Source organism: Haliotis asinina, chromosome 8 (genome assembly GCF_037392515.1).
Source record: "Haliotis asinina isolate JCU_RB_2024 chromosome 8, JCU_Hal_asi_v2, whole genome shotgun sequence".
NCBI lineage: Eukaryota > Metazoa > Mollusca > Gastropoda > Lepetellida > Haliotidae > Haliotis > Haliotis asinina.
In genome coordinates, this window is record NC_090287.1 from 61,761,184 (window position 1) to 61,774,749 (window position 13,566).

At 41.6% G+C, this 13,566-nt stretch overlaps 1 protein-coding gene across 2 annotated transcripts in view; it reads right to left on the bottom strand.

Annotated features, from left to right (window-relative positions):
* Window positions 1-6,635: 6,635 nt before the first annotated feature.
* The window catches only part of LOC137294547 (protein starmaker-like), a 50,247-nt gene continuing 43,316 nt past the window's right edge, over window positions 6,636-13,566 (bottom strand). For both annotated transcript variants that reach the window (XM_067825587.1, XM_067825586.1), the window contains 2 exons: window positions 11,707-12,813; window positions 6,636-8,912 (listed from right to left, as the gene is read on the bottom strand). In XM_067825587.1, coding sequence (XP_067681688.1) covers window positions 8,844-8,912; window positions 11,707-12,813 — 1,176 coding nt within the window. In that variant the 3' untranslated portion in view covers window positions 6,636-8,843. The remainder of the gene's footprint in view (window positions 8,913-11,706; window positions 12,814-13,566) is intronic.

Here is a 13,566-nt window from a genome sequence, read left to right on the forward strand (position 1 = left end):
GAAGATGTAAACATGAACCCTTACTATCATGGGACTATATTTTTATAAATGAAGATAAATAAATAAAATAATTACATAAAAAATAAAGGAACGAAGAAAGAAACAAAACAAATAAAAGAATGCAATCTTCATGACAAAATCTCTGTTACGAAACCCGATGTTTTGAAGACCTTAAGTCAAATATAAACTCTATATACAGATTTCATGTTTACCTGAACTATTGTATTTGCTTACTTTGGTTGAGAAAAACACAATCTGGAATATTCAGTATCACCCACTCCAAACGAAATGCAAACCATCAAACAGATGAATAATCCGTGACAGAAATAGCTCCGGTCCTTTGTCATATTATCTCTTACTGGCTGTTTTTGAACAATTTAAACAGAAACCAGTCACACACGCCTTATTTATGATAGTATATAAATAGGAACGTAAATGGCGTAAGTACTCCAGCTGGACGCTTATTCCACCTGCTTCAGTCTCTGATTCTGATTGTTGATAGAGAAATATCACTTTCCTTCCCATAACGGAAACGCCACCGCGACCTTCAGATCATCACGTTAAGTGACCCCACCACACGCAATGGAAGGTGGAAGCAATGAAGCTGTTGAACTAATGAACTAAAAACCTTTAATACCGTACGAGTGAAATTAATCTCGGTAGGTGGTCAGCTTATCCAATTGTCTCTGTGTATAGATGAACCAATGGTTCCACATGGACCACAAGACCGGGGAACCGTCTGTCTGTACTGTCAGTTTAATTTCTTTTACGCCAACGCAATCTGTACTTTAATGTTCCTTTCCTCACGCACCAATGGACGATTAGGTTCTTTTGCAGTCTTTATTTCAGTGGAGCAAAAAAACTTTTGAAAAAAGCAATTTGTATTTCTGTATTTCTTGATTTTATTCGTGCATTATATTATGACAGAAGAAGACAGACTCACCTATATATTCAATCCTGTTGGTCTATCTCAACACTGCAGAGTTTCGTCCCTTTGTAGCGACATGATCTGGTATATGTGAGCTTGAATCCCTGGTAATGGTATTAATAATCGATAATCGCACTCATAATTAACCTTTGCCTGTGTCGACAGTTTCACCCAAACCGTTTAAGCTCACAGGACTGTTTGGGTCTTCCAAAAGACGTTGAGGAACGTACGGTTTTGTCATATGACTTATGTAAATCTGTAAACGCAGCCTCGGTATTATGGGCCCCTTGTACCTTGTTTTGTACAATATACAGTACTGAGAGGGTCTTACAGATATGATATTGTATCGTACTAAGCTATTCTACTGCTTACTGCAAATATAAGTATCCCTCTCCTATTCTGCACGGCCTCGCCCTAAGTTTCATAAAATGACACTGGAGCAGAAGTTGTGTAAAAGTAAATGCTTTTGCTGCTTTTATAAAGGACCGTAAAGGTAGGCCTGGAGCGCTCAGGGCCTGTGACGATGTAAAGATGTGTATACTTCACGTGCATGCATGTATACAGTGTATACAGTACGTACTTTATGCGTAACTAGTTTTGAATCTTAGACCCGTTGGCTGATCCCCATGACAGATGGTATCAGCTACACACATCAGGGTATGTTCAGATTTAAGATGTCGTGGAGAGGACCGTTGTAAGTACGTTTACAGTAAGGAGATATACTGAGGGGAAAAGTAAGGAATCACACGAAAGCACAAATGTTCCCTTATTTTCTTCCAGTTTTTTGACAAACTATGCGGTACAAACTTGTCCTTTCATGTGATCCCTTAAATATTTCCCTCAGTATATTTATGTACATATAGAAAGATGTATCTACCCTGACAATCTGTTGCTTTGAGACCAAACTGGGAAAGGTTGCAGGTGGTATGATAGCCTAGATTATATTAAATCAAACGATAAATTATGTCTATTAATACAAGTGATGGTTATACTGACCTTGGCGCCATTATTAGGGAGACGTTTTAGTTTTGACTGACGGAAGCTCTTGACACAGTACTGGCTTTGTACAGTCGTATAACCCCGCTAGGTGATTGAGTGAGTGACTTTAGTTTAACAGTTTTACAGCCTTATGGCGGTGGTCCTCAAACAATCGGATCCGGACAAGACAATCCAGAGATCAACAGCATGAACATCAAACTACGCAACTGGGATACGATAGCATGTATCAACCCAGTCAGCGAGCCTGACCACCTGATCCCGTTAGTCGCCTCATACGGGTTACTGAAGATCAGTTCTAACCCGGATCTTCACAGGTTAACCTTCCAGGAGATGAACCGCTGAAGCCATGAAACACCCGTTATTTTCTACCTAATGTTCGCCATGTTACGTTGCTGGTTACATTTATCACTTCGGTGGAGACAAGGAATATCTTCACACTGTACCTTTACTAGAGTCCAACCCGGATCTTTAGTGTGACGATCTTTAGTGTAAGGGCTATTGTCCTTACTGAACTGGAAACACTCATTCCCCCTGTATACCGTACCTTACGACACCTTTTCCTCATGTACCCGTCCTAAGATCACCCTTTCCTCCTATCCATCCAATGCTGTTTATTCAAAATAATTCACCCCCTTTGAATATACTGGAGACATGTACACTCTACACAAGATATGTACAAAGAATGCGCTTTCTGTGTCTTTTTCAGCATTTCGAAGTCTCCCCTGACTGTTTGATAAAGATATTTTATATTCAGTATTCAGCATTTTCATCTGGATCTAAGAGATTTCAATAATCGATACTGAAACATGTGCACGTAATGATGTTGAAGTTTGTTGTTAAGAATTCAGTAATGTAAAGTACAAGAAGCTGCGTCTGCATGTCTCTTTTAAATAGGCATAAAACGTCAAGTCAGGAGAATAACCAGACTTGATTATCGCAGAAAGACATTCCATCTGAGATAAACGGTAAAATGGGTATGGATGTTGACTGAATGGAGCTATGGAAATCAGTGATGAGACCGGTGTTGGCGAGAAGAGGAAACAGGTTCTGCATGTGGCATATTGAAGAATCTGATTTGCTGATAAGACAAGACGTGGAATGGTATGGAATGGGATGGGATCAGTGTCAGCCAGCAGTATGAGCGTTTGCGTCTTGGTATGTTGTAAACTGCCGGACAAAAGAAAGTACTCCCCACACAATGTCAAGACGCTATCCAGCTTATAGCAGAGGCTGAAATACTAGGGCCAGCATAGGTATGATACACGTGTCCAGTATATTACTGCTGAATATCTATTCTTGTTCGTTGATCACTGTAGCTGCGATCAAGCGTGCGAGCAGACCTTTTGTCCGTCAGTGTATGTGCATGTCGGTTGTGAGGGCAGTTGGGCCTTATGGGCTGTACCTTTCATGCATGCTACTGAATTAAGCGATAATGAACCTTTTTTAATACAAGGCCAGTAGTTTGTGATCATGTTTGCACTGTATGACCCCCGCAACTGTACCAGCCAAGTATTTCAGCATATTTTGTTTTGTATTAAAGTTCCTAGTGGGGTATCTACCATCTCTGGAACACATACAAGAAGCGGTGGTGGTGTAAGGATGTGGACCGTCATCTCATATAGCGATATTACCTGGGCACTTTAATGGCCTAACGTTTCACGGACAAAAGCCACACGTTCTTCCCATTATGCAACAAGCAAACATCATTTTCTAACATGACAACGCCTGACCTCACAGGCTGACAGCCGTACACTCGACGTCAGCGCCAGCTACACCCTCACTACCCCCAACCTTTGGCGCATGCTCGGGAGGAACGGTGTTCTGTATCTCCCAGACCGCACTTCGTCATCTGATTGGTTCCATGGGACGACGGTGCCAGTTAGCTCTGGACTCTCAGGGTTTCACACAAGATATTAAGAATAGATGACCTCCACCTTGACATTCAGTTGTCTCATTAGTGCCATAATCAACCTGTGACTTGAGCCAAAATTAGTCAATCTATTTTGATCTGTTATTCATTATAAAATGCATAAAATAATCATCTGGAAACTCTTTTCGCGTTTCTATGTTTGCTGATTATATTTCAAATGGTTTCATTGCTATTGTTGGTATCGTAGTAGCACAATAGCTATTCGCTGTTATCCCGAGCCTATGTATGCTGGTTATATGGACGACTCTTCGTATTGGGGACGACATCAAGCAGCACGCCGGGCCATTGCACTGGGCTTCCATCAAGTATTAACAAAACTGCTCCTCATTGTAGGCGAACTTGTAATATTGCTCTCAATACACTGTATCAATCGGGGTGTTTAGTGATAGTTTACGGTGAACCCTCTCTTGTCTCCTCTCAGTGACTGAGTAGCTACAGACTCACGAGGGGATTTCAATAAGTTTTGAGCCTTGCATAGAAAAACACAAATATTGGTATAAACTACATTTATTTTTCAACATAGTCCCCTTGTGAGTCAAGACACTTGCTCCATCTTTTCTGTCAGTCGCTGATGCCATCTCTGTAGAAGGCGCCATTTTGGTCCTCAAACCAAGCCTCAGTAGCAGCAATGAGCTCATTATCATCCTGAAATCTACGACCACGCAAGTGTTTCTTGAGATTTGGGGACAGATGGTAATCACTTGGTGCCAGGTCTGGAGAGTAGGGGGATGCGGCGAGATTTCGTACCCGCATTCCTGGACAGCAGCGGCTGCAACGCGAGAGGTGTATACTGGAGCATTGTCTTGATGTAGAAGAATACCACGTCTGATCTTGCCCCAGCGCTTCTCCTTGACTGACTGTCGTACTTGCCTCAACAAGTTAGCGTAATATTTCCAATTCATTGTTCTTCCTTTTGGTAAGTAATCTATGTGGATGACGCCTTTGCTATCCCAGAAGACTGTCGCCATTACCTTCTGCACTGATCTGGAGGTTCTGAACATTTTGGTCCTGGGAGAAGTGACATGTTTCCATTCCATGGATTCTTGTTTGCTCTCAGGATCACAGTGGTGGATCCAGGTTTCATCACAGGTTACTAGCCTAATTTGAAAATTTTCTGGATTCTTGTTGTATCTGGTTAGCATGGAGTTGTTTATGGTGACCCTTGTTTGCTTCATTTCATCTGTAAGCATTCTTGGCACCCATCTTGCGCACACCTTAGACATGACGAGATGTTCATGAAGAATTGTCTCGATGGATCCGTGTGAAATACCTGTGGACTCCTCTAACTCGTGGAGTGTGATTCGACGATTTTCAAGCACAAGTCTATGCACTCTGTCAATGTTTTCCTGACTAGTGCTTGTTGCTGGGCGACCTGGACGGGAGTCATCTTCAAGACGCTCTCTACCATGCTTAAATTCATTGACCCATCGTTTGATGGTAGCAGATGAAGGGGAAGACTTCCAATAAACTGCTGAAGGCCTTTCTTCAATGGTCTTCACCGAGTTTCCTTAAAGAACTAAAAACGTAATTACTGCTCTATACTCAATTTTATTCATTTTCACTGCCGTGAGGGGGGTCTCTTTCTGTCAGTGTGAGCTGTTCAATAACTTCTGAGAGTAGGATACTAAAACTTATATATCACATCAGCTGCACCCCAAGGTTCAATGTCGTACCATAGGCTGTGACACCTGGTTATGAAAAATGCTCAAGGCTCAAAACTTATTGACATCCCCTCGTATATATTAACACAGTAAAAAAACAGTACAACAGGTGTTCATTCATAGAGTGTCTGTTTACTCTATACAGTCGAGGGAGTGAGGTTTTGCGCCGCTGTGAACAGAGCTTCAGTGATATCACATCACGCCAGCTTAATAAGGAGAAGGATAAGAGTGATGCAAGTCTTTCACCACTTTGGTGAAACCTACGAACATACACATACAATCCAAGCGACCGTGGTTCGATGCCACATCCATGGGACGCACCTCTGCACAAATACGGTATCGAATTATGACCATATATCAGATATATATTTCCAGAATGATTAATTTTGCATGTTTTTTTAAAAAAAATATTATTAACGCTTCCTAATAATACAAAGAGGAAGTTTCGAAATGGGAATCTGCAGTTGTGATATTTTATGTTTATATGAACAGAAACAGTACCATTATCGGCAGCATGGTACATAATTGCGACAGATGCGCCTAGTTAACAAATACTGGGGGCTGGAGTCATACAAATACGTCTTTTGAAATATATGAAATTTTGTTTTCATGATTTGAAACGTAATGTTCATATGTCCATTTGTAGACACACACACACACACACACACACACACACACACACACACACACACACACACACACACACACACACACACACACACATACATACAAAAAATATTCAGATTCGGATTCAAATCCCCGATCCTGAATCCCCGATCCCGAATGCGTTTCTAACTTCATGTTGCTAGTATTCGTACCACCTGAATCGTGAATGTTGATGTATCGAGGAATTTTTTGTCCTCGATTAAAGAACAATATATGTATATTGCAGATATTGCATCATGCAGTGATTGTACCCATGAACAAGGTGAGCGAGCCTGACCTGGTCACTTCAGTTGATTGTATTGTTGTTTTGTTGTTTAACGCTGCACTGCAGTATTTCAGCTATATGGCAGTTGTCTGTAAGTAGTCGAGTCTGGACCAGAAAATCCAGTGATTAATAGCATGAACATCGATCTGCGATACATTGAAAAAAACTACTGACAAAAACAGAACATTCATCTAAAGTATAACTTTATTTGGTCCCTTGTGACAACAGACAACATGTATATCTACAGACAAGTTAAACGCATGTATATCACAGATGACGCCACTCGGTAAAGGGATAGGGCAGAACAGCAGCTGCTAGTTTAGGAGACCATACTGATATAAAATTAGAAAAGTGGCCAAAGGCATCACGCCCAAGGCCAGTCGGCACCACCTTGCTCTACATAATGACTAGAAGCCTACACTCGTCCGGATGGTGATCATGAAGCGTCTACAGTTTCCACCATGTAACATGACGTCATTGACGCTTTTGCGCCTTTGGGCATCGACCATTATTTCCTGGGAAGGGTCCGGAACGTTTCCGAAATATTCCGACAAGGGGAATGAAACCAACTTAATTTGTACCATTTTCCACAAGGAATTGAACATCAGAAGCCTTCCTGATATGTGTATGAGAAAAATGTAAAAGAGTAAAACCTTGAGGCCAACACTTAGATTAAAACGCACTTTTCTCTTATCTAAATTCCGCCCCTCGCCTTTATATCTAAAAGAGGTCGTTCTTGTTCTTTGAATTCTTCTACAAGCGACGACAGCACAGTATTTAATATTTCTAACACTTTCATGATAGAGTTCTAAAGAAACGAATGTCTAAATGCCAGAAAAAACACTATTTACAAACTATTAAGATAATTGATAATGCCTAATTGTTTACTGTGACTTACACGACCACGTTGTAAGGTGAAAAGTCTTTGACAGAAATCATAAATTGTGTCAGAGGTGTAAAGTAGGAATCATTTAATGTCTTGATGTTTACAAACACGTGTTAAGAAGTCACAAACTACACAAGTGGATTTTGAGTACAATATATTTGTGACACTGTGACTGGATATTATTTGTTAAACACACGTGGGTGAAGAATACAATCACCTGCTATACAGGCAGCACTAGTTCAAACCGTGTACATCATTTTGTGAATTACGTATGATGTTTATTTATACATTAGCCAATATCTCTGGAAGGGTTGGGGACCGGGTTGCGCTTCCAGATCTTGTAGGAATGGTATGAATATCGTTTTCATATGGAATGTAGTCATAACTTTAAGTGACAATTTATCAGTCTCAGATGATATGTGGTAAGAGGGAGTACACGGAGAAACTTCATCAACAGTGGACGTAACGGAGGCTTGCTTCTCAGACCATTTCCCGTTGCTAACGGTGACGCAGGATCTGCTAACATTTCTTTTTCCGAAGATCTGGAACCATCACTTGTTTTCAGCATAATGTGGTTTATAGTCATATAATGCTCATTTCTGTTTACCACATTCCTGCAAAATAGACACCTGTTTGAGAAGATAATCGAGACTGATTGATTGTCTTCGACGTCGTGGTTCTAAACTCAAGGTTCACAAAGGCAGATACAATCATTTCTTTAGAGGGGTCCTGTTCTGAACAAAGTTACGTTTTGAGGATAGCGTTCACGAATGAGGTTCAACTGGATGAGAAACCAGATACCGTAGATGGATTATACCACTTTCAGTAAAATACACTTCACAGGAAATCAGTTTCAAATACCATTGGAAGTAAGAGACAGTTTGTGTGCAGGGTTCATAAACATCAAGGGTCTTGATGTCAGTTCGACAAGTTTATTTGTCCGTGTTGGAAATACAAACCTGACAGTGGATAGATTATGATCTAATGTTTGAAGTTTATGAAGGTGTAGGTTCATAGATACCAGTTACTTTGCTGCTAAAACCGTCATACGACTTTGCTGTGTGTGGTGAATGAACATCGGCGTTGCTCGGCAGCCTTATCATAACCAGTGAATCGGAAGTGATATTATGATTGATTGTGGTTGAAACAAGAAACAAAACACAAAACAAACTCACTTGAATACAATGAACAAAGAAGGATAAATACAGTTAAATATTTCAATATGTTCGTATTCCACGTCATAATGTTGATATATACAATATAATCTTTAACCATTCTGCTTTCATTCGAGACAATACCACACCAGACCAGCTGTTTTGACATCCTATACAAAAATAACAACTGAATACCATCAAGACTTACGTCATCTACGGAATAAGGATAGATATCTTTTTTACATTTGTTTAGCCATATACAGCCTCCATTTTGTACTCGCACTAATCAAATAAGATGTTGTTGTGGCCGAGAGTAGCGAGTATGAAAACGAGGCACTAATCTGTGTCGCCATTTTACATAGCTGGACCGTCTGGTCTGTTGGATGCGTCTTGTGCTTCAGCTTTCAAGGACAACAGGTCAGCCTGAAATATAGGAGTGAAGGACAATATGACTCCACGCTTCGGTGAGTGGGTGAATGAGTGAGTCTTATCCAAATCCCACCCCTGTCCCCAGACAATCAAATGTTTCCTTCCCGAGAATAATGCACGACACGCCAGTAAAAAAAACTCAGGGGAATAGTATCAAAACAATGTAAATTTGTGTAAAATATTAACTGAGGCGTGAACATAATGAGATGGACATAAGCTTATCGACTGGACTAGCGATGGGTTTTACGCCACTTTCAGCAATATTCCAGCAACATTGTTCCAGCAATTGTACGGTTGGGTACACCAGAAATGGGATCCACACACTGCATCCATGCGTTCCGAGCGACCGATTCAACCACTAGGCTGCCTCAAGGTCCCAAGGTACCAAGGTACCACGATTCGGTGAGTGAGTGAGTGAGTTAATCCACCACTAGTACGGCATGGGCAGTATACAGCTTTACTACAGGTGGGGAGTAACTGACGATGTCCATATTTACAAGCGATCCCAAAACCACGAATGTCTTAAAGGATGTGGAGGTTACGACAATCAAAGAATTAAGAACACTTTATGGTCGCGCCCCAGGGTCTCACTCCACCAGGCTATCCCCACAGCGTATGTCGTTGGCCATAATAAAATATGTTACGATCGGTTCCTGCAAGATTGGAATCATGGGTAATTAATAAAATAATAAGTTCATTTATAGTGCGTTAACCTCAGTTCACTAGGTGCATGCTCACAGAGCTAACAATAAAAACACAGCATTTGATGAAACAGCAACACGAGCAATAATCTAGCTATATGACGGCGGTGTGTAAATAATAGAGTCTGGACCAGGCAATCCAGTGACCAACAACATGAACATGGATCTGCACAATTGGGAACTGATGACATGTGTTAACCAAGTCAGCGAACCTGACCAATCGATCCCGATAGTCGCCTCTTTTAACAAGAATAGTCGCCTTTTACGGCAAGCATGGGTTGCTGAAGGCCTATTCTACTCCGGACATACGCGCATCAAAGATCTTGGAGTCTGAAATATTAATTCTTTTCATGATGTTTTATAGTTTTAAAATATATCACATCAAGATAACCAATTGTCATAACTATTAGCTATATTGTAAATAACACTCTGAATAAATATATTACATTAGTTAAGTTCGTTTACATTGTGAGCTCTCGAGCACACCAATCAGATAATGACGTAATTCCTGTAAAACCTGCATCGTAATTATAAACTGTACATTACTATGGGTATGTATTCATTGTGTTTGGTTCCAGTGAACATGAGACAGGTTATTAACAATAAAATTGCAAAGTTCATCGGGCTGTGTATTTGCTTGTAATTTGTGAGACAAGCTTGTCATGCCGAAGACCCGGGTTCGATTTCTAACAAAGGTGTTGAGCCCCCTTCCCGTGACACGCGTCGTGCTATTTGCTGGAGTATTGCTATAAGTGGCGTAAAATATATTCACTCGGCTGAACGTCACGTCATCGTTTCAGGACTGAATCATTAAAAAACATAGCCGTAGTTAGGTTTTGTGATCAGAACCGAATTAGTTTTCAAACCGCAGTCTCTTGTATAAATACATTAACTTGCGTCTCTAGGAACAAATAAGGAAATGGGAAATCATTCAATCAATCCTCTAAGTCCCACGTGTCTGGCTTTGGTCGTCTGTTTGCCTTTCCCACTCCAGCAGACGAAAGGATTTCATCTTTTGGACAACTGTTTGTCCTCTTTGTTCTCAAGAGGAAGCTGCACCGAGAAGCAGTGAAGGTGTCGTCTTTCTTTCAGTCTGTATGTCGCTAAATGACTAAGTCATTTTATATTATGCATTTTATTGACATAGCCAATATATGTTTTGATCCGTAGAGTGAGCGTGGTCTGTCGGAGCAGTAATATTCCCCGTGAAATCGTCGTGATAAGGACCCGTGAAGGTCCAGGGGTAGAATAGGCCTTCAGCAACCCATGCTTACCATAAAAGGTGACTGTGCTTGTCGTAAGAGGCGACTAACGGGATCAGGTGGTCAGGCTTGCTGACTTGGTTGACACATGTCATCGGTTCCCAGTTGCGCAGATCGATGCTCATGATGTTGGTCACTGGATTGTTTGGTCCAGACTCGATTATTTACAGACCACCGCCATATATTGCTGAGTGCGGCGTAAACCTAACTCACTCACTCGTCGTGATATGCAAAACTTCCCGATAAATATATCCCTGTAACGAACAATGACCCTTAGCGTACACGTCTACGCTGAAAATACAAATCTTTCAAGAGGTACTTTTTCTGCATTTACATGGTACACTGATATAAAATTCAAATCCCATGCCTGTCTCCTGAAAATCAAATGCTGGCTTCCTTAGAATGCTGTAGGCGTGTCAGTTCTGTAGTGTTCCGTACAGGAATACTATCTAATCAATATAACTCCAATTCTTTGTTGGGGGTATCAACCTGTCATAAACTTATGTAAAATAATTACTGAACTATGATAATACCCGGATTATAGAGTGAGTGAGATGGGTTTTACGCCGCAACATTCTAGCATTATCACGGCTGGAGACACCACAAATGAGCTTCACGACTGGGCCAGAGGAAATCTAGAGCGAGATACATCGAAACGCCAAAACGTTGGAGTCTGTTAACCCGATGTATCGTCCAAAACACTGTTGGTTTGTTAGATGATTGTTTAATGCTAGATTAACCTAAGACCATGGCTGCCTCGCCTCCCAAGTATGCAAAAACACAACTGTAATCTATGTCTATGAACTATTTAGTCAGAAGCCTTACCTCATTTTTGTCCTCCTTCGGTGACTGTTTGATAAACACATTTGTTGGTTCGGGTAGGCTGTTTTCATCCACAGCAATAACTTTATGAGAGTTCGTCTTGTCTGTGGATTCGTCACTTTCATCATCAGCCTCTTCATCTTCCTCCACGTCCTCAGCTTCCCCATCATGGTCTTCTTCTTCCTCCTCATCAAGGTCGTTTTCCTCTTCTTCTGTGTCACTGTCTTCCTCTTCTCCCTCATCGTCTTCATGAGCTTCATCATCCTCAGTGTTATCACCTGTGTCTTCATCCCCGTCTTGCTCTTCTTCATCAACATCCTCAGTTTCATCCTCACTTTCATCATCACCATCTGTCTCCTCTTCCTCGGCCCCTTCTGAGTCTGCGTGTTCCTCATCATCTCCTTCTACGTCATCTGTCTCTGACTCCACGTCCGTTGGTCTGTTCTGATCGCTGATGTTCTCTAACTCTTCTTCCTCATGTTCGCCTTCCTCTGAAGCAGCCGAGTTCCCACTAGGAACCTTCTCACCGTCCTTGTTGTAGTCGTAGTAGTAATAATAGTAGGGCACCGAACTTTCACTTTCAACGGGATTGTGCAGCATATTTGCAGCTATTTCACTCCCCGTCAGATGATGCGGTGGTTTGGCTTGGGGCGAGTTTGGAATGCTCTCTTCTTCAGCTGCTTCTGTTGGCATACTCCCAGTTTCCTGAGCCTCGTCATCCTCTTCCTCCGACTTCACTTCTGTGTCAGCATCTTTACTCTCTTCCCCAGATTTCAGTACGGCCTGTGACCTCTTCTCCTCGGATTCGCCCCCTTCCTTTATAACATCTGATTCCTCTTCAGGAGCTACGTCAGTGTTGACAATTTCCGTATCCTGTAGATGGGGTATGTCATTTTCCGGAGCATCAGAATCTGAAGGCTGCACTTGAGAGTGTCCCTGGTCAGGTTCCACGATGTCCTCAACTTGAGACTCCTGCTGATCCTTGTGTTCGGGGAAGAGGGGAAGGCTGTTGATGAAAGGGTTCTCACGACTGTATTCATCCTGAGCTTGTTGAAGCGCGGTTATGTCAATGGGTCCGCTTTGTTCAGGCTGACTGGGCAGAACATGTATCTGTAATGAAAGTGAAAAAGTTAGAAAAGTGAAAGAGGTCTGTTAATGGTATACATTTTTTCATCTGAAAAATGTGTCTTTGCATGAAAATGCCTAAAACATCCAAATTGTAATAAGTAAAATCACACCCTAAGGCATTGCTGTGGGTGAGTGAGTCGTTTGAGCTGAAAGTAGCTTTGTTCAGTATTTTTATAATACCAAAGGGTGTGAGCTTTAATTTTGGAAGAAAGACTGTGGCAGATAAGAGATGATTACTGCTTTGGTGAAATTTGCGATCATTGTGCTACCTTACGCTGACACATAATCGGGTTGAAACGGATTCGAACCCACAACATAGGAACCTATCACATCCAAGGGACACAACTGTACGTAGCGAACTGTGAGTTGAGGTGCCTTAAACGCTCTTTCGATACAGAGGACGGTAAGTTAAGTGGACACATGTGAAAACAGCTGGAAACATTAGCAACACTTGGGGTACTGCTTAATCCTAGACCCATGAAGAGCAGGGCTAGAACTGATCTTCAGTAACCCATGCTTGTCGTAAGAGGCGGCTGTCGGGTTCGGGTGGTCAGGCTCCTGAAGTGGTTGACACGTCATTGCATCCCAGTTGCGGAGATCGATGCTCATGTTGTTGATTACTGGATTGTCTGGTCCAGACTCGATTATATACAGTGTTTACACACCGCCTCGATATAGCTGGAATATTGCCAAGTTCACCAACAAACAAAACAAACCAACCTTAATCTTACTTTC